Source organism: Pelobates fuscus, chromosome 5, assembly GCF_036172605.1.
Source record: "Pelobates fuscus isolate aPelFus1 chromosome 5, aPelFus1.pri, whole genome shotgun sequence".
In the NCBI taxonomy this organism is placed as follows: Eukaryota; Metazoa; Chordata; class Amphibia; order Anura; family Pelobatidae; genus Pelobates; species Pelobates fuscus.
Genome location: NC_086321.1, coordinates 359905758 through 359919254, shown reverse-complemented (window position 1 = coordinate 359919254; position 13497 = coordinate 359905758). Strand labels below are relative to the sequence as shown.

At 42.7% G+C, this 13497-nt stretch overlaps 1 protein-coding gene across 1 annotated transcript; it reads right to left on the bottom strand.

Annotated features, from left to right (window-relative positions):
• Positions 1-948: 948 nt before the first annotated feature.
• Positions 949-11068, bottom strand: LOC134610399 (urotensin-2 receptor-like). The gene is made up of 2 exons (XM_063453352.1): positions 10791-11068; positions 949-2348 (listed from the first exon to the last, which is right to left on the bottom strand). The coding sequence occupies exon 2, from the start codon at positions 2262-2264 to the stop codon at positions 1125-1127; it is 1140 nt and encodes a 379-aa protein (XP_063309422.1). The 5' UTR covers positions 2265-2348; positions 10791-11068; the 3' UTR covers positions 949-1124.
• Between the last annotated feature and the right edge of the window lie 2429 nt (positions 11069-13497).

Genomic DNA, 13497 nt, shown 5'->3' with positions numbered 1-13497 from the left:
ACCATCACCATCCACATGTGATGCCGGTGACTGGGGCCTGTTAAAGATATTGCAGTCTAAACCCAATAATTTGTGGAAGTAAATCACAGAAATTAGAATCTTGAGACCAATTCAAGGATACTCACATCAAGCTTTTAAAGGAAGTTTGAACAGATTGACATGCCTTAGCGAGGTAATTTATATCACCATTTCTTACAGCAGAAAGTGCATCTTAAATACAATGGGGCACAAAACGGACACCTAGAGGGGTGCGTACTAAGGGTGGACAAAATGGTGCTTTTCCATGACCAGTTGCCTCTGTGCTTTTAAAAATATGATCGATTCAATACAGCGGAAAATGTTGGTAATTCATTATGGATTTAACCCCTTAAGGACACATGACGTGTGTGACATGTCATGATTCCCTTTTATTCCAGAAGTTTGGTCCTTAAGGGGTTAAAGGGAATTTTAGCAGAACTGAAATCTGAATTTATTTATCCAATTCAGGAATTTTGGAATGCAAGTTTAAATTCATACATTGAAGTCCCAACAATTCACACTTTGCAGTGAATAGCCATGTGTCATCATAAACAGTCATATTTAGTTCAGTCACAAACCTATTTACACAGATGCTAATAGTAGACATTAAAACTCTGTTTATGGGGAGTGAGATGGTTAAGTGTGTGTTTGTTTGTGTTGTTGTGTTTTTCTTTTTCTTTTTTTTAACCCAGTAGAGAAGAAACCATCAACTCAAGTGGACTGCAACTCCATTCATCTAGTTTGAATGTATACATAACCTAGTATTACTGAGAGCTGGCTGAGGAAGATGGCGATGTAGTCTACTGAATTACCAATGGTTGTCTTCTTCAATATGATTTCTTAGCACTGTTTATATGTTATACATTTGTAGGCTATTTTAGCTGATATATTCAGCAGTGAATTTTAGAGATAGACCACAAAATGGATTACTTTTCCCTTGCCAATTCTCCAGAATTTCTAGTTTAGTGGCGATTAAGATTTATTTTACTTGTCACCACTGATCCAGTTTGTGCCATCCTAGTACACAGTCCCTTCTTTACCATATAATGCAGTGGTCAGCATACCAAATACATCATTTTAAATGACAGTCCTATTTATCATTTTTTTTAAGTCTCCCCTGCACAGTCTCTGGCATTGTTGTGGCTTGCAGTGCCCTGCACCAGGGTGAATGTCTCTGTACACATTTGGCTACTGGTGGACATTGACCTGCCGGAGAGCCTATGGAATTGGCTCCTTATATGTCTGCTGCTGGTCTTCTTTGTAGTATGGTTACCTTTGGCATAATCCTTGTAGTTCTTGGTCAGTAGAGTATAGAGGAAAGGGTTGATACAACTGTTACTGTAGGTGAGACATGTCGTCAGGTAATTAATGTTCCTCGCTGCTTTTGGGGAGATTGACAGAGATTCAGAGTATTGGGTGAGGAGTTGCCAAATCCAGAATGGTAGGAAACAGGCCCAGAAGACCAGAACTATAGAAAAGATGAGGTAGAGTACCTTATTATTTGGCAATCTCTTGGTATCTTTAAAGGACTCTGTTTGGGACAACCAGTAAGTTATAGCCAATCTAATATACAAGAAACCAATGACAAGTCCTGGACCCACTATACTTGTGCAAAAGAGTACAGTGATATAAGCCTTATAGGACATCCTGCTCCATGTAGGTAGGCATATATTCTTATTGTCCTTTTCAACCAACTTAATCATGATAAGCATTGGCAACGTTATCACAAGAGAAACCATCCAGACTCCAAATGTGATGCCTTTCCTGTAGCTCTTTGACCTCTTTATAGATCCCAAAGGGTTGAGCACTGCAAAGTAACGTTCGGTGCTCATGATAGTGAGGGTGAAGATACTGGCATGCATGGTTAAGAAGTCCAAGCTGAAGAGTACACGGCAGCCAATGTCTCCGAAGTACCACTCCTGCATGAAGTAGGTGCCCACTATAAATGGGATGGTGAGCAGATAAAGGAGATCAGCAAGAGCAAGGTTTATGATGTAGACATACATGGAAGCTGCAGTTCGCATTGATTGGCACATCACCACTAAAGTATAGACATTTCCAACCACTCCTACTATACACATTAGGGACAAGATTACCCCAATGGTATATGTGACTACTATGTTCTCTGTGGAATTAGCGGCAGTAGGCGCCTCCCATGTGGCATTTAGAAAGTTTGTGAGGTTGGTCTTAAAGGGCAAATCTGTGGTCAGGAATGATCTGCTTTGAGGTTCTTCGTGGAAAGACATATTTAAGTCTCAATGTAGCACAGCGATACCCTGAGTTGGAAAAGCGATAATGTGGTATTTATGGAAAAATCTTCATTTCATTTCCTGAGGGTAAAAGAAATGTATCTTATTAATTTGCTTTCCATGGACTTTACATACAGAATAACTGAAATCTATCAAGTTTATAGTAGACAAGAGGATATCTTCAACTAGGTAACTTTGCTTATTTTCACAAAGGATAGACAACTTCCAATACATTATATGCTACAGACTTTCTAATATGCAACTCATGAATCCAACAGTATAAAAAAGCACTGGGCACAAAATCAGGAGTGTGGTCCAAGGGAGGATGATTGAAAAAATAAATATGTTTCGGCTCATATTCAGACTGAAACGTTGTCTTTATTTCTTCAATAAACCTGCCTTGGACCACACTCCTGATTTTGTGCTCAGTACTTGTTTGTTCTACTGGATTCACAATGTGAATAATATATCTTGGACTGGTGGTTCATTATTTAAGGGCCTTCTCATTACCTGTGTTTCACTCCAATATGCAGTAGCTAGTAAGGGTAAGTGACTGCTTTACGATGTGTGCAGGTGCATTCTAATGAGAGGGGATCGCTTGCTTCTTCTAAAATGAGAATATATTCCAACAATGAGGTCTGACTGCCTTCTCAGGGGCATTCTAAAATGGGTAATTGGCTCCTTTCACTTAGGTGTGTATGAGTACCTCCAACCAATGCATATTGGAACATCTAGGATGGGGCCAACATAAGTATGTTTGCCCACATAGTAGCAGGCGTTTCTGTGTACCTTCAATAGTTGTGTATACGGATTTCCATTCGGTGAGGAATGGCACCTCTTTGAGTATGGGTATGCCCCTCTGATGAAGATGGGCACCTCTGTGACTATGGGTATGTCCATCTGATGAAGATGGGCACCTCTATGCGTATAGGCATGTCCCTCTGATGAAGATGGGCACCTCTATGACTATGGGTATGTCCATCTGATGAAGATGGGCACCTCTACGAGTATGGGTATGTCCAGCTGATGAAGATGGGCACCTCTATGAGTATGAGAGCAACAGTAGCTACAGCTAATAAGGATGGGTTCCTCCATGAGTATGGGAATACGTCTACTTTCAATTGGTGAGTGAAGCTATGCACAATGAGTATGTTGGCATGAGTGCCTTCAACTGATGAGTGTGGATACCCCAGTTTAACAGTTTGTAGTGGTTTTCTTTAACTTATTCAGGGCAGCCAATGTGCCATATTTGCCAACATGATATAAAGAGGTTTATCAAAACTCTCATGAGGAAGGTGTTAAAAGAGATTGGTTCTTGTATGCTTCACCAGGTGGTTGTGCCTTTCAGAGAAAGCCTTATATCATAAGGCAAGATGTTTGGCTTAACAACCTTTTTTTACACTAAACATCTCATCACTCAATGTGTAGGCTACTGCTATTAAGTGATGGGAGATATAGTCAGAATTCTCGGATTTGCTGTCACTGCTCTGCTGGATGACTCAACTAGCTCTGTTTTGAGTGACAGCAGTTTGTATTGAGTGATAATGCTCTGCACAGAACATCCTGAATGAAATTTCAAACTCTCCATTAAGTGACAATTCTCTGTACTAGGTGACAAAAATCTGTTTTGATTGACAGCACTCGGCACAGAGTGTCAGAGATCTCCAAGGAGTGGTATTGTTTTGCATTGACTGGCAATGCTCTGCATTAAGTGCCAATTCTTTTTTCTTAGCCATCGTTTGCAGTGGTTGTCACACTTATTGCATGATAACTGCATTATTGCCAGTGCGTCGCATTTAATGACTTTGTATTAAGAGACACTGTTACGCAATCAGAAACAATACTATGTGCTGCGTGCTAATGCTATGCTTCGTTTAAAGATTTTTTTTTTATTGGATAATTCTGCTTTGCAATGAATGTTAACGTAACGCATTGCATGACAATGCTCTGTATTGAGTGGCTGTCTTTCATGAAATGACAATGCTCTGCATTGATTGAAATCTCTGTATTGAGCGATATTGCTCTGCATTGATTGAAATCTCTGTATTGAGCGATATTGCTCTGCATTGATTGAAATCTCTGTATTGAGCGATATTGCTCTGCATTGATTGAAATCTCTGGATTGAGTGATATTGCTCTGCATTGATTGAAATCTCTGGATTGAGCGATATTGCTCTGCATTGATTGAAATCTCTGGATTGAGCGATATTGCTCTGCATTGATTGAAATCTCTGGATTGAGCGATATTGCTCTGCATTGATTGAAATCTCTGGATTGAGCGATATTGCTCTGCATTGATTGAAATCTCTGGATTGAGCGATATTGCTCTGCATTGATTGAAATCTCTGGATTGAGTGATATTGCTCTGCATTGATTGAAATCTCTGGATTGAGCGATATTGCTCTGCATTGATTGAAATCTCTGGATTGAGCGATATTGCTCTGCATTGATTGAAATCTCTGGATTGAGCGATATTGCTCTGCATTGATTGAAATCTCTGGATTGAGCGATATTGCTCTGCATTGATTGAAATCTCTGGATTGAGCGATATTGCTCTGCATTGATTGAAATCTCTGTATTGAGCGATATTGCTCTGCATTGATTGAAATCTCTGGATTGAGCGATATTGCTCTGCATTGATTGAAATCTCTGGATTGAGTGATATTGCTCTGCATTGATTGAAATCTCTGGATTGAGCGATATTGCTCTGCATTGATTGAAATCTCTGGATTGAGCGATATTGCTCTGCATTGATTGAAATCTCTGGATTGAGCGATATTGCTCTGCATTGATTGAAATCTCTGGATTGAGCGATATTGCTCTGCATTGATTGAAATCTCTGGATTGAGCGATATTGCTCTGCATTGATTGAAATCTCTGTATTGAGCGATATTGCTCTGCATTGATTGAAATCTCTGGATTGAGCGATATTGCTCTGCATTGATTGAAATCTCTGGATTGAGCGATATTGCTCTGTATTGCGTCACAATAGTGGCATTATTCTGCATTAATGACCGTGCTTATAATTTTATAATTACTGTCCTGCATCATATAACAGGGCTCTGTGTCGGAATGCTCTGCATTACCTAAGTGAAATAAGGGATATTGCTCTGCACTAACTGGAAATGCTCTGTATTTTGTGATATTGCGATGCATTCACCAGCAGCACTGTATTTACTAACTGATAATGCACTCGTTGGCACAGCTCTGTGTTGTGGCACTGCTCCCCATTCGGTGCTTTATTTTAGTGGCACTATTCAATATTCAGTTACAATGCCTAGCTTCTGGCAATGCTCTGCAGACACAAGTGCTCTGCATTGAGTGACATTGCTCTTCAGTGAGTGGCATTGCTCTGCAGTGAGTGCTGGTGCTCCGCATTGAGTGGCATTGCTCTGCAGTGAGTGCCGCTGCTCTGCATTTAGTGGCATTGCTCTGTGTTAAGTGCTAGAGCTCTGGATTGAGTTGCATTGCACTGTAGTGAGTGCAAGAGCTCTGCATTGAGTGATAGTCCACTGCATTGAGTGGCTTTTCTCTGCAGTGAGTGATAGTGCTCTGCAGTGAATGACAGTGCTCTGTATTGAGTGGCATTGCTCTGCAGTTAGTGGGATTGCGATGCAGTGAGTGATAGTGCTCTGCAGTGAGTGACAGTGCTCTGTATTGAGTGGTATTGCTCTGCATTAAGTGGCATTACACTGCATTGAGTGGCTTTTCTCTGCATTGAGTGATAGTGCACTGCATTGAGTGGCTTTTCTCTGCATTGAGTGATAGTGCTCTGCATTGAGTGGCATTGCTCTGCATTGAGTGACAGTGCACTGCAGTGAGTGACAGTGCTCTGCATTGAGTGACATTGCTCTGCAGTGAATGACACTGCTCTGCAGTGAGTGACAGTGCTCTGCATCAAGTGGCATTGCTCTGCAGTGAATGACAGTGATCTGCAGGGAGTGACAGTGCTCTGCACAGTGTGGTATTGCTTTGCAGTGAGTGACAGTGCTCTGCACAGAGTGGCATTGCTCTGCAGTGAGTGACAGTGCTCTGCACAGAGTTGCATTGCTCTGCAGTGAGTGACAGTGCGCTGCACAGTGTGGTATTGCTCTGCAGTGAGTGACAGTGCTCTGCACAGAGTTGCATTGCTCTGCAGTGAGTGACAGTGCTCTGCACGGTGTGGTATTGCTTTGCAGTGAGTGACAGTGCTATGCACAGTGTGGTATTGCTTTGCAGTGAGTGACAGTGCTCTGCACAGAGTGGCATTGCTCTGCAGTGAGTGACAGTGCTCTGCACGGTGTGGTATTGCTCTGCAGTGAGTTACATTGCTCTGCACAGAGTGGCATTGCTCTGCAGTGAGTGACAGTGCTCTGCACAGAGTTGCATTGCTCTGCAGTGAGTGACAGTGCTCTGCACGGAATGCGATTGAATATAAGTCTCCAGCCTGTATGAAGCTTGGAATGACTGCATCGCTTCAACAAGTGCAATGTTTGTACGTTTCAGATCAATTCCTTTATTGCTGCGAACACCAAGAATAGTCGGAAATGTCACAGACTAAAATACTCTGTTAAGATCTCTTTATTGCCACCTTGTAATAACATTCCAAAATAATAAAAACGTTCCATTGCAGTTTGCTAGTATCTCATTATCTTTCCACAGAACTTAATGTGGCAGATCAGGCTGAATTATTTTATATTAAATCAGGAGACACGACCTCTACAATCCATCTGTAAAATTATCTGAACTACACTTACTGAAAACTTACATTATATCAACCCAACTACACTCACTGCAAACCCCTTATACCAACCCAACTACACTCACTGCAAACCCCTTATACCAACTCAACTACACTCACTGCAAACCCCTTATACCAACCCAACTACACTCACTGCAAACCCCTTATACCAACCCAACTACACTCACTGCAAACCCCTTATACCAACCCAACTACACTCACTGCAAACCCCTTATACTAACCCAACTACACTCACTGCAAACCCCTTATACCAACCCAACTACACTCACTGCAAACCCCTTTTACCAACCCAACTACACTCACTGCAAACCCCTTATACCAACTCAACTACACTCACTGCAAACCCCTTATACCAACTCAACTACACTCACTGTAAACCCCTTATACTAACCCAACTACACTCACTGCAAACCCCTTATACCAACCCAACTACACTCACTGCAAACCCCTTATACCAACCCAACTACACTCACTGCAAACCCCTTATACTAACCCAACTACACTCACTGCAAACCCCTTATACCAACCCAACTACACTCACTGCAAACCCCTTATACTAACCCAACTACACTCACTGCAAACCCCTTATACCAACCCAACTACACTCACTGCAAACCCCTTATACCAACCCAACTACACTCACTGTAATCCCCTTATACCAACCCAACTACACTCACTGCAAACCCCTTTTACCAACCCAACTACACTCACTGCAAACCCCTTATACCAACTCAACTACACTCACTGCAAACCCCTTATACCAACTCAACTACACTCACTGTAAACCCCTTATATAAACCCAACTACACTCACTGCAAACCCCTTATACCAACCCAACTACACTCACTGCAAACCCCTTATACCAACTCAACTACACTCACTGCAAACCCCTTATACCAACTCAACTACACTCACTGCAAACCCCTTATACCAACCCAATTACACTCACTGCAAACCCCTTATACCAACCCAATTACACTCACTGCAAACCCCTTATACCAACCCAACTACACTCACTGCAAACCCCTTATACCAACTCAACTACACTCACTGCAAACCCCTTATACCAACCCAACTACACTCACTGCAAACCCCTTATACCAACTCAACTACACTCACTGCAAACCCCTTATACCAACTCAACTACACTCACTGCAAACCCCTTATACCAACTCAACTACACTCACTGTAAAACCATTATACCAACCAACCTACACTCACTGCAAACCCCTTATACCAACCCAACTACACTCACTGCAAACCCCTTATACCAACCCAACTACACTCACTGCAAACCCCTTATACCAACCCAACTACACTCACTGCAAACCCCTTATACCAACCCAACTACACTCACTGCAAACCCCTTATACCAACCCAACAACACTCACTGCAAACCCCTTATACCAACCCAACTACACTCACTGCAAACCCCGTATACCAACCCAACTACACTCACTGCAAACCCCTTATACCAACCCAACTACACTCACTGCAAACCCCTTATACTAACCCAACTACACTCACTGTAAACCCCTCATACCAACCCAACTACACTCACTGCAAACCCCTTATACCAACCCAACTACACTCACTGCAAACCCCTTATACCAACCCAACTACACTCACTGTAAACCCCTCATACCAACCCAACTACACTCACTGCAAACCCCTTATACCAACCCAACTACACTCACTGCAAACCCCTTTTACCAACCCAACTACACTCACTGCAAACCCCTTACACCAACCCAACTACACTCACTGCAAACCCCGTATACCAACCCAACTACACTCACTGCAAACCCCTTATACCAACCCAACTACACTCACTGCAAACCCTGTATACCAACCCAACTACACTCACTGTAAACCCCTTATACCAACCCAACTACACTCACTGCAAACTCCTTATACCAACCCAACTACACTCACTGCAAACCCCTTATACCAACCCAACCACACTCACTGTAAACCCCTTATACCAACCCAACTACACTCACTGCAAACCCCTTATACCAACCCAACTACACTCACTGTAAACCCCTTATACCAACCCAACTACACTCACTGCAAACCCCTTATCCCAACCCAACTACACTCACTGCAAACCCCTTATACCAACCCAACTACACTCACTGCAGATTTGCACTATACAAACTTAGCTGCACTCACTTCAAGCCTGTATTAACCCAATACACTCTCTGCAAAGCTCTTCTATGTCAACACAACTGCACTCACTGCAAATGTCTGTTCAATCAATACAGCTGCTCTAACACCAAACCCCCTCTATATCATTCCAGATGTACCCACTGCATTTCACTACATCAGTCCAACTGTACTCACTGCATTTCACTACATCATTCCAACTGTACCCACTGCATTTCACTACATCATTCCAACTGTACCCACTGCATTTCACTATATTAGTCCAACTACATTCACTGCAAACCCCAATTATATCAAACTAAATACACTCACTGCAAATATCCAATATATCAGCCTAACTGCACTCACCGCACACCTCTGCTATAACAACCCAAATATTCTAACAACTGCACTCACTGCACTCAAACGTCCTCTATATCAATTCAGCCACACTACAATCAAACCTCCACTACATCAGCCGAACTGCCCTCTCTGCAGACACCATGCAGCCAACTGCTAAATCAAACCAACATTTGCACTCTCTGCATACCTCCAATACATTAACAGTCCAGCTGCCCTCCCTGCAACCCTCAGCTATATCAGTCCAGCTGCCCTCCATGCAACCCTCAGCTATATCAGTCCAGCTGCCCTCCCTGCAACCCTCAGCTATATCAGTCCAGCTGCACTCCCTGCAACCCTCAGCTATATCAGTCCAGCTGCCCTCCCTGCAACCTTCAGCTATATCAGTCCAGCTGCCCTCCCTGCAACCCTCAGCTATATCAGTCCAGCTGCCCTCCCTGCAACCCTCAGTTATATCAGTCCAGCTGCACTCCCTGCAACCCTCAGCTATATCAGTCCAACTGCATTCCCTGCAACCTTCAGCTATATCGGTCCAGCTGCCCTCCCTGCAACCCTCAGCTATATCGGTCCAGCTGCCCTCCCTGCAACCCTCAGCTATATCAGTCCAGCTGCCCTCCCTGCAACCCTCAGCTATCAGTCCAGCTGCCCTCCCTGCAACCCTCAGCTATATCAGTCCAGCTGCCCTCCCTGCAACCCTCAGCTATATCAGTCCAGCTGCCCTCCCTGCAACCCTCAGCTATATCAGTCCAGCTGCCCTCCCTGCAACCCTCAGCTATATCAGTCCAGCTGCCCTCCCTGCAACCCTCAGCTATATCAGTCCAGCTGCCCTCCCTGCAACCTTCAGCTATATCAGTCCAGCTGCCCTCCCTGCAACCCTCAGCTATATCAGTCCAGCTGCACTCCCTGCAACCCTCAGCTATATCAGTCCAGCTGCACTCCCTGCAACCCTCAGCTAAATCAGTCCAGCTGCACTCCCTGCAACACTCAGCTATATCAGTCCAGCTGCACTCCCTGCAACACTCAGCTATATCAGTCCAGCTGCAGTCCCTGCAACACTCAGCTATATCGGTCCAGCTGCCCTCCCTGCAAGATTCCTGCCTTGAACACGTGGAGTAATTAAATGAAGAGAGGGCTTCGGTGACCCTTGGATCACTTTGCTAGATATAGTACGCTGAGATTTTAACCCATCCAGAAGCTAGAAGTGAGACGGTTGATCAAATAGGATAATTAAATTGTCAATTTTCAAACGCATTAACCCTTTCCATCCAGATTACCTCCATCCCCTCCAGAGCAGGAGAGGCGTCAAGTGAACCTTTCAATCCACAGTCGTGGTCCCCTCTCCAGTGGCATGAAATCCCATCCTCGGCTACGAGCGTGCTTGGAACCCTTGGCCGATCGGATATGTCTTCATGCTGTCTGGGTGATACCTAGCGATGTAGCTGAGACTCCTGAGAAAGCCAGACTCCTCCTCGTCAGAGAATAATGCTTGTGTGGAGTACACTAGCCCGGTCATGCAGGCACTTGTAAACTGATATATTTTTCAGCCGGATACTTTTATTAATAAACCTTACAGAGTACCTCCCACCCACCACCCCCAGCACCCACCCAACCTTCTCTCTAAATTAAACACACAGGGAGCTGAAGAGTTAAATCCCTCTGTAATTCTCTCGACATAAAGGTTGAGTTTCCTAGCCCTGCTGCCTGTTCCATGTTATCTTCCAGTAGCTGCTTAGCTCTATTTGTTTTCTCACTTGTCACTTCCTTCTCTCCCTAGCTGTATCTCCCTATCTATTACTTCCCCTTTTTCTCTCTTTCATTCCGTATCACTGTTCTCTTTTTTCCCTTTTTTCTCTTTCTGTATCCCTCTTTCTCCTTTTTCCTCCTCTCTCTTTCCTTTTTCTTATCGTTCACTCTCCCTCCCTCCTTCTCTCTACTGCTTCTCTCTTGTTCCTTCTTTCTCTGTATTCCTTCTCTCTGTCTCTTTTTTTGTCTCTTTCCTTATTCTCTACCCTTCACTCTCCCCTTACACTCTCTCTCCCAGTCTCTCACTCTTTCTATACATTTTCTTCTCGTTTCTTTACCCTTTATTTAGCTTTCTGTGTGTCTCTCTCTCCCACTCCTCTGTTACTCTTCCTCTCCTTCCCCCGATTTGTTCCCTCGCTTTTTTCATTCTCGCACGCTCTCTTTCTCTCCCTATCCTTCTCTTTCTCTGCCTGTCTCTCTCCCCCTGTCCTTCTCTTTCTCCCTCACAGCTTGAGCGATTGAATTGATGCGCACATGAATCATGCTATCAGTTCTGGCTATATTTGCAGTGGCAAAGACAAAACATACAATACAGAAGGTCAGTTAGAGATCAGAAGAACAGACCAAAAACAGATACATTTCTATATTTTAATGTCCTTTCTTGATGTTGGGCAGACTAGATGGGCAGAATGGTTCTTATCTGCTGTCACATTCTATGTTCTATGTTTGCTGTTAGAAAAACAAACAAACAAAACAAAATAACACATGGAGACTACGTACCTTCTTTCAGTTTAAAAAAAATGTTTGTGTCACTATTTTCTTTCTGCCTTTGCAGGGGTATCCTAGCCTTTCTAGGGCAGATTTAAGGATGAAGAGGGAGGAAGTATTGAATGATACGCCAGGGATTATAAATAACTGTGCAATCTATAACACTAAGCATGAACCATCCATCAATCTTTGCGATATATATATAAAATGTCTAAATGGGTTTTACTCATGAAATGAAAAGGGATCAAATGCAAATTTTTCCAATTATATCGTGACTTTTTGTACACTGCAGATTGGGGATTGGTGGGAATTGTAGTGAAATAATGTCAATAAATAAACGTCTCGCTTTTGTGATTATTTTTATTGTCTGGAAAAATAAATAATTATTGTTGCCTGCAATCAAAATCTTAAATGATAATCAAATAAAAAAAAAATATATATTTTCCTTAAATGTATAATTTCTCTGTCAGTTTCAGAAAATTCCTGGTTTAGCGAAGAACCCTGTAATTGTTTTAAAATTACACCATTTTTCACATTTTTCATACATAACCCCTATTGTTACAAAAATAGATATTAAGTAAGACGTATCGTTGATTTAATCCAATGATTGAGATCTATATAAGGACCGCTAATAAAATACTAAAGTTCTATAAGTGAAGTGATCACCGTGGTAACAAACACAATGTTTCTGTTGATTTCCTATCGATTCGTTTCCATGGTAATTACTTCACTTTTAGAACTTTGACACTTTTTATCAGTGACACTTATTTATATATTCCTATTGTATCTCAGCGGCAGCCTTGGTTAATGTTCCAAAACATTATCTCTTTCTGTTACGAGTCCCTGTTAAGCAGAAAAGAAAACACTCAAGGAAGCCAAAGGATTTGCATACTAGATTTATCACATTTAGATAGCTTTGAACAGAGAATGTCAGTTAGGTAGAGCTCCGTCACTATAAATTAGAGATAATTACATTTAGAACATGTGTTGGGCTTGCGGGCACCAACCTTTTTGATTCCGTTGCTGCAATCGTCTTATATCTATGATTAAAATCAATAAAATAAACTTGCTGAGCACAGCTGTCTACAAGCAAGGTAGCTGATGCATTAAAGCCCTTACTGTGTAGTGTTTACCTCTTGGATGTGCAAATGGCTGTGGGTTATATTTTCTATTGTTTATATAGCACCAACATGTTTTATAGCGCTGTACAAGGGGACACTGCTACTCTGCTCCCTCTGACATCACAAATTCGGTCATCGAATAAATCTGCCAATGCATATGTGGGCACATGCATTTAGAGCGCACATCAATATGTTTTTATATTATGCCCGGTCACTGCAATGGCTGGGTTTGGCTTTAAACCACATGTGGCACTCTCTGTAGTTGACCATGGGTAACCCGACTGGTTACCTCCACTAATTCCTTCACCCAATCTGGAACCATTAAAACTAGCAGACATCCATTCCCCCA

What these genes read in the sequence shown, in the direction of transcription:
- LOC134610399 (XM_063453352.1), bottom strand. Translation starts at nt 2,264, where the DNA reads ATGTCTTTCCACGAAGAACCTCAAAGCAGATCATTCCTGACCACAGAT.